At 42.6% G+C, this 14,162-nt stretch overlaps 1 protein-coding gene across 1 annotated transcript in view; it reads right to left on the reverse strand.

Annotated features, from left to right (window-relative positions):
• Window positions 1-2,134: 2,134 nt before the first annotated feature.
• otog (otogelin) overlaps window positions 2,135-14,162 on the reverse strand; it is a 56,589-nt gene continuing 44,561 nt past the window's right edge. The window contains exons 39-56 of the mRNA XM_087173860.1: window positions 14,033-14,122; window positions 13,741-13,927; window positions 13,321-13,541; window positions 12,745-12,883; window positions 12,084-12,272; window positions 11,634-11,843; window positions 11,418-11,522; window positions 10,513-10,617; window positions 10,288-10,389; window positions 10,040-10,138; window positions 9,735-9,775; window positions 9,349-9,424; window positions 8,880-9,058; window positions 7,880-7,984; window positions 7,453-7,572; window positions 7,021-7,066; window positions 4,463-4,542; window positions 2,135-4,283 (exon numbers count right to left, since the gene is read on the reverse strand). Of these exons, the coding sequence (XP_087029986.1) occupies window positions 4,083-4,283; window positions 4,463-4,542; window positions 7,021-7,066; window positions 7,453-7,572; window positions 7,880-7,984; window positions 8,880-9,058; window positions 9,349-9,424; window positions 9,735-9,775; window positions 10,040-10,138; window positions 10,288-10,389; window positions 10,513-10,617; window positions 11,418-11,522; window positions 11,634-11,843; window positions 12,084-12,272; window positions 12,745-12,883; window positions 13,321-13,541; window positions 13,741-13,927; window positions 14,033-14,122 (2,295 nt within the window). The 3' untranslated portion in view covers window positions 2,135-4,082. The remainder of the gene's footprint in view (window positions 4,284-4,462; window positions 4,543-7,020; window positions 7,067-7,452; window positions 7,573-7,879; window positions 7,985-8,879; window positions 9,059-9,348; window positions 9,425-9,734; window positions 9,776-10,039; window positions 10,139-10,287; window positions 10,390-10,512; window positions 10,618-11,417; window positions 11,523-11,633; window positions 11,844-12,083; window positions 12,273-12,744; window positions 12,884-13,320; window positions 13,542-13,740; window positions 13,928-14,032; window positions 14,123-14,162) is intronic.

Consider the following 14,162-nt stretch of genomic DNA (forward strand, 5'->3'; position numbering starts at 1 on the left):
CACAGCCATAACATAGCACAACACAACCCCTCTTAACCCCTCCATGGACACCGGTGGTACCGGAAAGCTCTGACTGAGGCACAAGTTTAAAATGTTTGTCTGTTTCGAAAAGTGTGACTCCATGGTGCGTTCAGGAGCACTTCAGTTGTATTTCAGTGTTTATAATGTTTAGCACATTACCTGAGGTCTACACTGTCCATGGTGGATTATTAAAGTTTATAACTGAAGTTTAACACACAGATTATCACATGTGAAATACGCCGCTCCCGCCCTACAGAACAGCATGAGTCTCTGACTGAAAGTCTCTGTGATTGTTTAGTATCTTTGTTGTTATTCTGTGTTTAGTCATACTCATTTTGAATCTCTTTTTAATCACTGCATCTATATTTAGTCATTTTGTGTCTTTCTTTATAGTTGTATTTTGTCTTTTTGGTCTTTCGTGTTTCTCTGATGGTTTTGAGTCTCTTTAGGATAGTTTTGACTGTCTTCGTGGCCTTGTAACTGAGCTCTGTAACTTTCAAACAAGAAATGTTAACAGTCCCCAGAGGCCCTGGTCCAGGGCCCCCATGACTCTTCGGCCCCTGGGCCTGTGCCTGGTCGGCCCTTCAGTAATCCTGGCTGCTGTGTTGTAAAGAACAAAAACAGACCATGACTTCATCCAGAAAGCAACAGTCAGCAGGGCACTGCAGCTGCATGAACATGATACTAACTTCACCCACACCGACTGAACACAGAAGCATCAGTCGGGTTTCTTTGCTGCTGCAGATGCCAGTTTGGCAGTTTGACATGTCACATGTTTGGTGTCATCAGTGAGAGTTTCAGGCTGGGTCCAGGCGGCTAGACGTCAGCAGCGGCGTCACTGCGAGCCCCACGATGTCCAGCCTGATCAGATGATCACTATGTGCCCTTCCCTGTCCCTCAGCGTAGGCTTACAGTAGAGGTGAAACCAGGTCAGGCATCCTAGTCGACTGGCACCATCAGGCTGAGATCTGCTGCCATGAGGATGATCAGGCTCAAGCCAAGGCCACATACACACCAGCCAGGACTCACATCCAAATTTAGAGCAAATCTTCTCCAGATTTCCAAACAAAATGACACCAGTAACAATACAGAAACAGCTTTCCTCTTTCAAGATAACTAGAATCCAAATAGCTGGGTGAGAATTCAGGATTATTTTAGCCTGTCATCCTGAATCATTTAGGCCACATCTGAAGAGGGCCGGGGCTCTGACTCGGGACAGAATCGGATCTGAAGGGTGACTGCCCAGCTTACATGTCCGCTATAAACTGTTAGTCCCTGGATTTTGTGGGTTCAAGCCTCAGTATCATTTTCCCGCCTGCCCGTGCCAACATGCTGCAGCATGTAATCAGCCGTGTGTCGAGACCAGCCAGCAGGTATGGAGTCTGAGCCGGCTTTACTGGCCTTGTTTCCTCTCAGTATCCATCCTCACACATCTGGTTTAACAGTTGATTGATACTGGACTCTGGGTCTCTGAAATTAAAGAAGCAGTGGCAGCATGGTCTGAACAGTGACACCAAACGCTGCTGTCTCACATCTGCTGTCTCAAAACCACAAACACTGAAGTCAGAATACAGATTTCTCCATGTTTCAGTGATGATGTGGAAACACAGCAAAGAGGTAGAGAAAAGCTGCTAAACATAAAGTATCTACAAGTATTAAAGGTCCCATATTTTACACTTTTCCTGTGTTTTATTTGAAGTGTTGAAGAAGATATATTTGTGGGTTTAAGAACTAAAAACCATCTCAGTGTAGTTTTACATCTCCTCTCTCAGGCTTCTCTCTGGAGCTCTAGTGACAACAGGTTGGTGGGCCAATCAGAAAAGAGGAGGCTTTGAGGGTGAGGGCAGTGACTGCTTTGTTGTGACATCACAAAGTTACAGGAAGTCCTGACAGCTCATTTTTAAGGCTCAATTTCTGAATACAGGCTGTGTGTATTTCTTTGTGGACTGAGCGGTTTGATTCTTTCACAGTATTAATACAGAACCTAGACCTGATCTATAATCAAAGAACTACCTTTATACAATATGGGACCTTTAAGGATTTGTAAAACCTTCCAAATCCCTTTTTTTGAGTAAACTAAAATCAGTGCTTATCTCATAAACAGAACAAACAATTTTTCGTTTTTCCAAAGGAAATATTTATTGAAAATGCAAATGTACATTTGTATGATACAAATCCTCTTTAACTCTGCTATCCAGATGGGTCTGTTCGATATGAACAAACAAATTAGAAATTTAGTCCATAAAGAAACATACATCTATAACGCACCACCTTATATTTGCTTTGCTTTGCTTATTCTGTCATCGGGAATAAAACCAAATCAAAGTTTTGGACCCAGTTTGGTTTGTTTGTTCTGCATTTGGGCTGAAAGTTTCTCCTCTTTTCCTCCACAAACTCAGAACGGCTGTGCTCTATCAAACTCCAATAAATAAATAAAGTGCTCCACATACAGCTGGATATAAATCAGTTAATACACCTCACTAGCAGTGATTATTCAAAATACATGTGTAATCAGTAGATATACAGTTTATTTTTGTCTTACTAAAAGTGAAATATCTAAGAATTTGATATTGAAAATCATTTTTAAAAGTTAGGAAATTGAGTTATTTACAAAAACAAGTCACAACAGGAGGAATTCCTCAGGGCTCAACTGTCTGCAGCCCCACTCCTTTTTAAAAACGCATTTTCAATATGTTTGTAACTCTTTAGCCTGTGCGATGTACGGGAGCGCCCTGTGAAGACGATTTCACACTGAACATGTTCTCTTTCCTGCAGGCTGACAGGGAGGTGGTGGTGCAGCAGCGGTACTGTGCAGCATAATGTTTGAACACTGTGATTCAAATCGTCTGTGGTCCCAGTACCGACTCTTAAAGAGGCTATTTGTAAGTTATCTCTACCGCTGATCAGGTTTCTTCCTGGGAGCGGTTGGTGGTGTTGCTTGACAAGAACTCCAGCCATCGTTGTGTTACAGGACAGAGGTTATAATACGCCCTCTGAGGAGCGCTACATCATCGCTTCAGGGCAGATTCTAGACAACAATGAGTCGCTATCAGAAAGAGACGAGACGGGCCGGGGCTAGCTGGTTAGCATGCAAACTTCAGCAGAAGAAAAGACGTGATAGAAACAATAGTTAACATTGGTGTTGCTTTCCACAGCTGGAGACAGCTCTTGGTGAGTCAAGGAAGTAAGTTTGATGCTGAACCCGCAGCGTTTCTTCTAGACCGGTAAGTAAACAGCTGTTAATGCTAACGTCGGCTAAGTAGCAATAGCAAAACTTACAAATAGCTCCTTTAAGTGTGGATCATGAGATGGAACAAATACAAAAAATTTTCAACATTATTTATCTGTGTATTTTTAAAAGTGTTCATGTATCATTTTGACATCAAGTAATCATTACTGAGATACAACAGCAGATAGTAAGTAAACAGTCTCAACTCTCTGCACTCCTCTGCCTAAGAGCTGAAAGACCTAAAACAGTTTGAGTTTCTCGGGATGGCAGACGAGTAAAAGAAAAAAGCAAAAGCCTAACGACTTCCTTTGCTCTTATAATTAAATTTACAAATATATGCATAAAATTTTGGTCATTGACGGTTGACAGTCCATTTTTTTGATCAATCCCATGACTTTAATCACCGTTGTTACCGTCTTTTTGTTTTTGTCATAATTAACACCACTGGTTTGAATAAGAGGCTGACAGTCTGCTCCACCGTGCTCTCATTGGTTTATGTTACAGTTATGGTAAAATCAGATACAAACCAAAATGATATACTGATGTTAAAATGACACTCAAACAACTTCTATCACAACCACTATCACAGCTCTTAATGTATTTATTAGTAATATTGAATCTTGCCGCCACAAACATTCCCTGTGATAAATCTAAACTCTCATAAACGACGAATAAAATCATCCAGTCAGCTGAGCTGCAGAACCACATGCCTGCCAGCAGAGGCACCAGCCCAACTTACTGTCACATAATTTAACCCCTTACACATCCTGCGTCAATCGTGCAGTCCTCATCGTGTGTGTGTGTGTGTGTGTGTGTGTGTGTGTGTGTGTTTTCAGGACCACTGGCAGGAGCACTCAGTGGGCTCCTGGATGGTATAGCTGACCCAGGTGGCGTTGCCGCTGCAGTAGAGCTGCACCGAGCGCCGCTGCAGCCCCGTCTCCCTGCAGCACTTGCAGAAGCGAGCGTACGTGTTGATGTTGTAGTTGTAGATGCTGGCGGACGGACACTTCCCATCACATGACACGATGTTCACCTGCAGAACACAAAGGGTCAACTGAGTAGATGTACTTCTATTTAAACGTGGTCAAAGTTAAACGTTTATTTTACCAAAATGTCAAAAAGTACCAGGGCGCGATTATAGGACAGACTGTCATCCGTCCTTTTCAAAAGTTAGGTTATCTCCATCAGGACAACACATGACATAAAACATACCGGCCTGTTGCTGCGGCAGTCGTTCTTCCTGATCGTCATCCTCACCGTCACTTTCTGACACGACTTTCCGTCTTCTTTGCCTGTTCACACGACAACAGATGAAAACAAATCAGCTGGAACAAAGCTGGTGTGAAATATCCAGAAAAAACAAAAGACATGACATCTGTCAAATGTAGGGAAACAGCAAACACCGGGAAAGAGAGGAGCATGATAGAGAGGAAAGAAGAGGAAGAAGCGTGGGAAGCACTGAGGCTGTCGATCATGCAGTTTTAGTGGATGATTAGTTAAAAGCAACAAAAAGACAAATGAAGCATCATCCAAATGAGACAGAATTAATATTATTTTTTAGAGAAAAAATAATAATGAGAACCATCATGCACATAAAATGACAAAACGACAGAGTCTGTAAACATGCTCCATTAACACACATACACATACATTTAAGTGATGCGTCAATGCAGCTGCCATATTGGAAGTTGTGCCTCTGAGTGTGTGTGTGTGTGCGCGTCTATCAGGGCAGGATTAAAATCATCATAAATCACTTCACCTGGATATTCACCTCAGTTTGGTTTGTTACATTTGCTAAAAATGTGAGTTTTCACACCAAAATATTTTAAATAGAAATAAATAGTAACAGCAATATTTCTGATATACTTTTAAGGTGTTCTTACACTACACAGTTTCTAAGGAGCTTAACTCATCATAAGGACAGACACTTGACCTTATGTTAATTATTAATCATCATTGTGATGTATCACTCTACATGTAGAAAACTGTACAATTACCTCTCACCTGTGAAATGTTTATTCCTTATCGTTTGGTTTTATCGTTTCTTTGATTAGAACAGTAAAATATTTTGTACTATCTGAAACGATCAGAATGGCAGCAGCAGAGACGCCTCTCACAAACAGGAAGTGACGTCTATGTGTATTCATCTATGTATCTAAACAAACAATAGCACAAACTTAAAGTTGCTATGTGTGGCACATATCCCATCAGCCATTGCCTGCTCTTCCATTCACCACCTGCCATCATCAGAAACTGTAGAAAATTCAGGAGTTTGTGTAATTGAGAACAAAACGCAGCATCACAGTCGCAGAATTCTTGTAATATTGACCTAGAATACAAAAATGAATTTATCCAAACTTCTACAAAGTGTCATTTGTAGCTTCAGCTTCCATTAGCTGTATGAAAAACAGAATTTAGTGCTTGATAAGTGGAAGTTTCTTACCGAACTGCTCCTTGTTAGTCAGTTTGAAAACTCTTCCGATGTTTTTATGTACACAGGCTTGAACCTTTGACTCTCACAGAACCAGATATTTTCTATTGATTTGTTACTTCAAAAACTCTGGATGCTCAAAATAACTCCTCCCACTTTGCTTCTGTAGAGTTCCTAAATAAATGTACGGACGATTGTTTCTCCAGTGTTTGTACTGCTGAGCCTGTGATGATAAAATGCCCCACATAGTAGCTTCAGTTCTCCACAGAGCGCCCCCTGGTGGCGCAGCAGCATGCAGATCCTCTACAGCAGCTACATGTTGGGTGAAAAGACCCCCGACACCAGCCCACATCCATATCTACTGACACATGCAGAAGTCTAAGCCCGACTACTGGGCCACTACCAACAGTACATTGTTGGCAATCAACAATGCACTGCCCAGACAGTGCTAAATGGGGAAAGAGTTTAGCTGTCGTGTACATGTACATGATCCACAGGGAGGGGGGGTTGTTGGTTTAAATACATGTTTCTGTCCTCTCAAGTGCAGCATCATTTTTTTGGCTGACATGAAGGATTCTCCCCCGCCTTTGATGAGGGTGTAAAAAAAATAGTTTAATGTTTATGAAGCGAGGAGAATGTAACGTATAAATACATATCTCATTCTGTGGCCTGCTCTGGTTTGTTGCATCAGTAACTTCTACAGATTTGAATTTGAACGAGACCTGAAATGAGACAGCAGTTGAGAGGACTGTGGTACGGGGGGGGGGGTGTAGTCAGACTTTGGGGTTTCATCCTTATTGTTTTTGGAGGGAGTACATTGTTGAATATCAACAATGGCACTGACAAGCCTTGTTGTTTTGGTACCTCGTTCACAGTTTGTGTTAACTGTGGGAGTCAAGGGGCTAACAGGGAAAGGGAACAGAGGGAATCCAGTACCTGGTGGGATTGGTACATGATGGTAAGCTGCAGCACACAAACCACAAACCCACTTGTATGTCACCGGATGCTTTTCAGTGAGAGCTACGTCAATCATGTGGCGCTTTGTAAAGGTTATCTGTTGCCATGTTAACCAACTGATGACTGATGAATTCACTGAAAAGCACACTGACTCTCTAATCTGAATTCACAGTAGACAAATGTCATGGAAAACAACAGCCTGGGTCCAGACACGAGTCACTTCAGACACTGTGGTTGAAGACTTTGGACTGAAAACAGACAAACTGAAGGGCAAACATGTTGGAAACATGTTGAACAGGTGAAGGCGCTCTTCAGTGTCAGCTGCAGCCTACAGCTCTACACTAACTACCGTACTGCTGCTACGCTCAAGTCAGATACTCACATGTTTTGCAGCATCCATCCATGTAACTTACGACAGTTCCACCTATCTGAGAGCAGATGAGAGTCAAAATGTTAAGATAGTTTTTGAAAGATTTTTGTTATTCTCTGATGGCAAATTTTCAATATTAGGATTTATCCACTGAAACTGATTTTTTGTCAATTTTTCAACAAATGAATGTGAAAATGTTTGGAAATCGTCCATATAATGAAAATAATAAGCAGAGACAGAAACAGCATTATACACTATTATAAAAAACTCATTGTTCTGCCCTCTAGTGTTTGGAATTTGATGAGTGCAAATTTAGTTAGTATGAAAATCCTGGAAGACAATAATGATTTAAAAGTAATTTCATTTGACCTTAAAAAATGAATTCAGTAAAATGTGTGACTCTGGTCATGACTCTGGTGTGTGTATATGTTTCTGCCGGCTGACCTTCATACACTCTGTTTCGTTGAAGGGGGGGCAGCTGAAGGAGTAGGATATGAGTGTGGGACCAGACAGAGTGTCGGTGCAGTCGAACTTCATGCAGTTGGACACCCACGACTTCCCCGGCTGAAAACACACCAGCAACATCAACATCTGCACAACATCTGATTCAGGCTGAGTTACACCCACAAGGAACAAAATCCAGTTCAGGGATCGGAAAGTAATGTTGATCCAAGATCATCTTTAATGCCAACTGCTTTAGATCATTTACATTCAACAAACCTGTTGAAATCAGCTGCTGAAGTTTGAAAATAATTAAAGTACACCTCAGGAACCTGCTTCATTGTTACAGACAGATGAAAGAAATGCTTGAAATAAATCAAGACTCTAAACTGTGCACACCACCACAACTCTGAGCAGAAGGACCTCCTACCTTATAGAGCGCTGTTGTCCCGTTCTCATGTTCATAGAGGCAGGAAATATTCTTACAAACACCACAACACGTCGACTGGTCCTTGGGAGGGACGTAGATCTGATTCTGAAACACCCCGAAAACTTTCAAGATTAGTTTTGATAAACAATGAAAAAAACTGAAAATGAGAAAAAGACAGAAACTCTTTAGGAGAAAGAAGAGAAGAGGATTTCCCATCCAGTTTTCCCTATAAAACACATACAAAAACAATCTGTCACAAAACATCACTGCCTATGGCAAACAAGGCAGGTTTTTAATTCTTAAGGTTTTTAAGGAAACTAAAATCAATTATTATTGAGAATTTTCAAGATCTGCAGAAACTCTGAGATAAACGTTTATTCTTCTCCGTTGTTGTGTCTTTGTGAATCAAAGTAAAACATCACATCATGTTGGTGTGAACGACAGATTTTGGGAGATTTTTTTCTAAATCAGTTTTATTGGAATTAAATTATCTTGGAATTATCATAAATGTATTAAAACACAAATAAAATTCAAAAATGTTCTGGAAAAGTTATTCTTCTCTTGTTTTGTCTGACCAACAGTTCAGAACTGAAAGGTCAGAACCAGTGACTTTGTGGCAGTTTTGCTTAAAAAAATCAATCAATCAATGGTAAAATCTTTATTGTCTGTACAGTAGGTGATTTTACCTGTTTGTCTGGGACGCTTGGCATCTGTGGATCTTTTTTAAATCCACATATATTTATGGAAAAAGAAAAAGAAAAGGAAGAAAAGAGGAAGAATCAAAGAACAAGAACAAGAAAGAAAGAGAAGAAGAAAAAACTGACCACAAGCTGTAAAAGTTCAAGCCCTTCATGCCTGGATCCTGTGTCTACATGCACTGATCACTCTGTGTGTGTGTGTGTGTGTGTGTGTGTGTGTGTGTGCGTGTGTGTGTGTGTGTGTGTGTGCGTGTGTGTGTGTGCGTGTGTGTTACTGGTGTGTGTGAGTGTTGTGGTCTTACTGGTTGGCAGTGGGCGGAGCAGTTGATGCTGGAGGTGCGGAGCAGGTGGAAGCCGCTCGCCGGGTCGAGGCTGCGGCTGCACTGCCTGCTGTGACACAAGCCGTCGTCTCCGTGCTCCACCAGAGTCTGACCTGGCCGCAAGACGCCCCGCTCGCCAAACACACACACCGCCTCGCGCACTGAACACACACACAGAGGAGAGGTCAGAAGCTTTTTAATGGACTTTGTGTTAGTTTATGGAAACTGGTACAAAAATGTTTTGTTTATGTTGTTTAACTAATACATCATTTTAACTCAAATGTTCATCTTTTAATTGTCTCCCACTTTATGTTTTATAAAATAAAATTCACCACTAATATAAAGTAACAAACATAACAAATGAGCTAATACTAATGAGTTTATGTTGCCATGACAGAAAATGTGCAGTAGCTGCTCCAGGACAGCAGCCTCCCTCCCCAGCAGCACTCACCGCACTTGTATCTTTTGCAGGCACACTGGTTCTGTGGGTCGGACAGGAAGGCCCGGTCCACCTGTGCGGCCTCTCCCTGCAGAACACAAATAGAACCAGCCCTGGGTCACATAAACTCAGAAAACACACAGAGAATCATCAACTTGTATAAACAGAAGACGACATTAAAACACACACAGAGTTGGTGTTAAAATAGAAAAGAAACGAAAATAAGAGTCGTCTGGTGGTATCTTCAAAAAGTTTTTTCAGCTGACACATGATGTCGTCTATTAATGTTCAAACATAAAAGTCAGCAGAAAATGTTTTACATGTCAAACTCACAGAAAAATAAAATACATCATTAGATGTCCAAACAGAAGGGCTGAGTTTTTAAAGTCGGGACATACCAGGCCACATTTTGGGGAGGCAATCTTCTCACAGGAACACTCTGAAAACAGAAAACCCAAATGATCATCATCTCCGCATTTAGCTAGCTTTTAGACAGACTGATAACGACACAGAACTAAATGTGCTAAGTCTGATTTAAACCTAAATAAATCTTTTCAATGCAAAAAGAGGATGTGAATCTCAAGCAGCGAGCTGCGAGTTTGAGTCGATTTAAAAATGATGCAGGCCGAGAAAATACAGACAATCTGTTGTGCAGGTTTGTCCAACGTGACCTGAATGCATCACTGACTGTTAGTAGTCGTACCGCATGTCTGGTTGGGGCAGCATCGACCCGTACTGGACAACGACATCACCGACATCCCAACAGGACAACTGATCTGAGGACACCTGTAGGGCTCACACACTGCGCACGCGCACGCACACACACACAAAATGCATCTATTTATTGAGAGCTGTTTTCAGCTGTATCATTCGAGTTCAGAGGTTATAAGTTTGTGTCAGCCAGAGTGACAAGAGTTTGTGAAGTCGGTGGATAAGTGTGTGTGCACTGACCACAGTGGTAGGCGGGGCAGCAGCGGTCGGTGGTGTTGCCATCGACTGTCAGCACCTCACCATCCTGGCAGTGAGGAGGCGTCTCCGGACAGGAGGAGCACACTGAGAAGGAAATACACATTCATTCATCACACTGGTGACTCTGAGTCAACTGATGATTCACTGACGTTTGAATGTGACACAGAACGAAGAGGTTCGTTTGACACTGTATGTGTTTGAACTGACTGCACATGTGGGCCAGGCAGCAGCTGCCGTCGGCTCTGGTGGCGATCAGAGTCTGGTCTTCTCTGCAGGCGGGAATGTCCGACTCACAGAGGTCAGGATCGCACTCTGTAACTCACAGAAACTCATTCATGAAATTCTTAAAAAATCGATAAGCACTTAGCTTAGCTTAGCATGACAACTAGAAACAGGGGAAACTGCTTGCCTGGCTCTGTGTAAAGGTAAAATCTGCCAACTACCAGCTCCTCTAAAGCTAAATAATTATCAATAATTAGCATATTGGCCTGAATATAGGACGACCCTGACTATAACACACCTCCCTCTCTTCCTTCCCTTCTTTTTAGGACAGGAAACACTTTGTCACTCATCCTGCTGAGAATGTTTCCCTGAAGTACCGTTAATCCAAGATGGGATGCTGCATTCATGACATGTCAGAAATTACAAATTCCTACTCAGAAAAAATGATTTGAATACATGAACAGGTCAGATTTTTTAGCTCGGAAACTCAGGTACCCGATTTACCCGAATTGACATCATAACTACTACGATCATGGTGTCCTCCATCGTGACTGGTAAGGACAGTAATGGTTCATTCATCAAGACGTTTTCCTTCATGGCAGCAAAAGACGTCACACCGGCCTTTACAAACTCCTGCAGGTTAAAATGGACTAACCACACACTTTCAGGGGTGACTGACTCTGAAAGCCTATTCTATAAACAGACTGAAAACACTCGGTAACTGGACAACATTAACTCCTGATACTTGCTCCATTCAAAAAGAATTGCCAATGTTGTCTAGTCCTCGAATAAAAGACAACCAACCACTTTTTCAAACCTGATTTCTAGAAGTTTCATTCAGGACGTCAGTGTCTCAGTGCACAGAGTAAAGTGGTCAGAGGGAAACTCACCACACACATAGTCTGGACAGCAGGAGTCCTGTCTGTAGTACGACACCAGCTTCTCCCCGTATTTACACTCAGGAGGAAGCAGGTCACACAGGCTCTGGTTACACACTGCACAGTCACAAATGACATCATCACATCATAATTTTTCACTTCATAAAACACTTGAAGATTTGTTGATGAAGATATTTCAGACTGCTCGGGAACCCTTTGTGGCCTCACCGCAGACTTTCTGTGGGCAGCAGCTGCTGTCGTCGGCCAGGCTGATGATCACCTCCCCTGCTCGACGGCACACGGGCACCGCCACATTGGAGCAGTTGTACTCCACGGGGACGATGGTGTCATTGTCACAGCGGTACATGCAGCAGGCGTCCTTCGAGGCTTTCCACACCTCGCCGTGTGCACGAGGAACGCCAGAGCTGTCGGTGCAGGCTGCAGACACACAGCACGCACAAAGACAGCCATGAGATCTACTTCATTGGTTCAGGTCATTATACAGGTCTCTACAATTACAAAATAAGTTTTGATTCTGCAACACTAGTTTGTGACTTTGTAGTTTTAATGATCTACTATTCAGATTCCATAAACAATCTCATGCCATCATAATCTAATGTTTCGACTTCCAGTCTGAGTTCTTGCTCTGTTGTTCAGGCTGTGAAACTGGGGTCTTACCACACTTCTCAGGTGAGATGCAGAGGGCGGAGTATGGCCGGTGGAGGAGTGTTCCCTCGGGACACACACACCCCTCAGTCAGGCCTGAACACTGGTCTGGGTCAGAGTCAAAGTCGTGGTTGGGGCAGGACTGAGATGTGCAGGCCGGCAGACAGGCCTGATACCGCAGAGTGTCGGGACACAGGAATGCTGCAGGAAGAGACACAAACACATTACTTTACTTTAGACTTGACTTTAAAAGAAAACATTAGCGAGTCAAGAAAAAAATTCAAGATGGCACTGCTTGGATGAATTGGACTTACCCATGCACAACTCACTGTAAGTGCATATTTTGTTATATTAAAAAAACTACACTGCATTTAAGTGTCTGCACATCCACACTGGTGTTCAGTTCATGTTGGCCACCAAATTCCATGTTTAATAACAATCATAACACATACATTGTGATGTCTGTTCCAACAGATGCAAAAAAAACTGACACAGACACACACAGACCCACCATTTAACCTGTGTACACACTAAGTGCAGTTTGGTTTAGAGTTCACTGCCAGCACAAGAAACTCTTAACTGGAAATTTCCAGTTAAGATATTTAAGAGTTTTGGGCGGGCAGTGTGGTGTAGAGCAGCTGTTCGAATGTTTTACTGACGATTAGAAACTTACGGCAGTAATCTGGACTCCTCCACTCAATGCAGATATTAAACTTGTGACAGGAAGCCACATAGGCAGCCAAAGCTACACACTGGTTGTTGACATACTCTGCATCTCGTACCCAAACCTCACAAAATGTGCTGGGCGGGACCTGAAAACAAAAAAGAATTACAAGACAAGAGAATTATTCAAAGACACTCATTACAGTTATTATTATCATATATGAAGGAGCACTGAAGAAGTCATTAGTTTTTGGTCAAAGTAAGAGATTCTTCAGCACCTGTGCTCTGTTCTGCTTACGTCTACACATAATTCAGGTGTTATTGAGATTATTTTCTCAAGTCACATATTTTTGCTAGTTTGTGTCATGTAATTTGTCTTTTACTAACAACAAGTGAGACAGTGATAATGGCAGATAAATACATCTTGATCTTGATAATTGGCTCATATTTGAGTATCTAATGTTCTTTATATTTTCATCCTGCCTAGAAATAAAACCTGAATAGGAGCTTTCCCGGTTTCAGACAGAGTCCGGTTCCTCTGAGAGGAGAGGAACCTGGAAACTAGTTCACAGATGCGTTAACGTACGAAGGCGTGGCAGGGGGAGAAGGCGGGGTTCTGCAGCATGAGCAGGCAGCTGGAGCAGTCGCTGGTGGAGCAGTTGAGCTCGCGCCGGCGGCTGTGGCTGATGTAGCTGGTGGTATTGGGAACCTGCCAGCTGTCGATGAAAAGAGCTGGATCCTCGTTTACGCCCACTGTGGTGCCGTTGGCCAAAGTCAAGTCGTTGGTTGGGTCTCCATCACAGAAACCTAAGGTGGGTGTGGGAGGGGGTCACAAAAACACTACATTTACATGAACCAAATAACTGACAGTTACATCATAACATGGGAAACACATCATCTGAAACACTGTATAATGCTGATGCAGCCTGCAAACAAGACAAGTGTTTTTAAGAGCACTGAAGGATTTTGTGCATGAGTTCGACCACAGGAGTAAGACTACTCTTACCACAGAGGCCCTTGGTTGGAAGCTTGTTGCTGGAGCTGTCGGTGTCGATCACCATCATGCCGGTGCTGTGGTACCACTGCAACTTGAGACCGGCAGGGCTGCGGATCAGGTACATGTTGCCCGTGTCGTAGATCTCAAAGCCGTACTTTTTGAATCGAGGTTTGGCGTACCGTGAATTGACGTAGAGCTGAAGGAAAAAAAGAAGTGCATGTAATCAGACAGAGCTTTAACCTGCTCACCTGGCACATAACATATACAGTAAAAATCAGGATGGGAAGGGAATGCCTCTTACCCTCCTCTGCAGCCTGTTGATGATTATGTGGTTGGATTTGTGCGTGATGTTGAGCGCCACCAGACAAAGGTTGGTGAAATTCCAGAGGAGCTTAAAACAGGAAAAGAAAATCAGGTAGAAATGAATGAGA

The sequence above is a fragment of the Seriola lalandi genome, unplaced genomic scaffold (assembly GCF_002814215.2).
Source record: "Seriola lalandi dorsalis isolate HSWRI2012SDOR001 ecotype SW California unplaced genomic scaffold, Sedor1 jcf7180002054286, whole genome shotgun sequence".
NCBI lineage: Eukaryota > Metazoa > Chordata > Actinopteri > Carangiformes > Carangidae > Seriola > Seriola lalandi.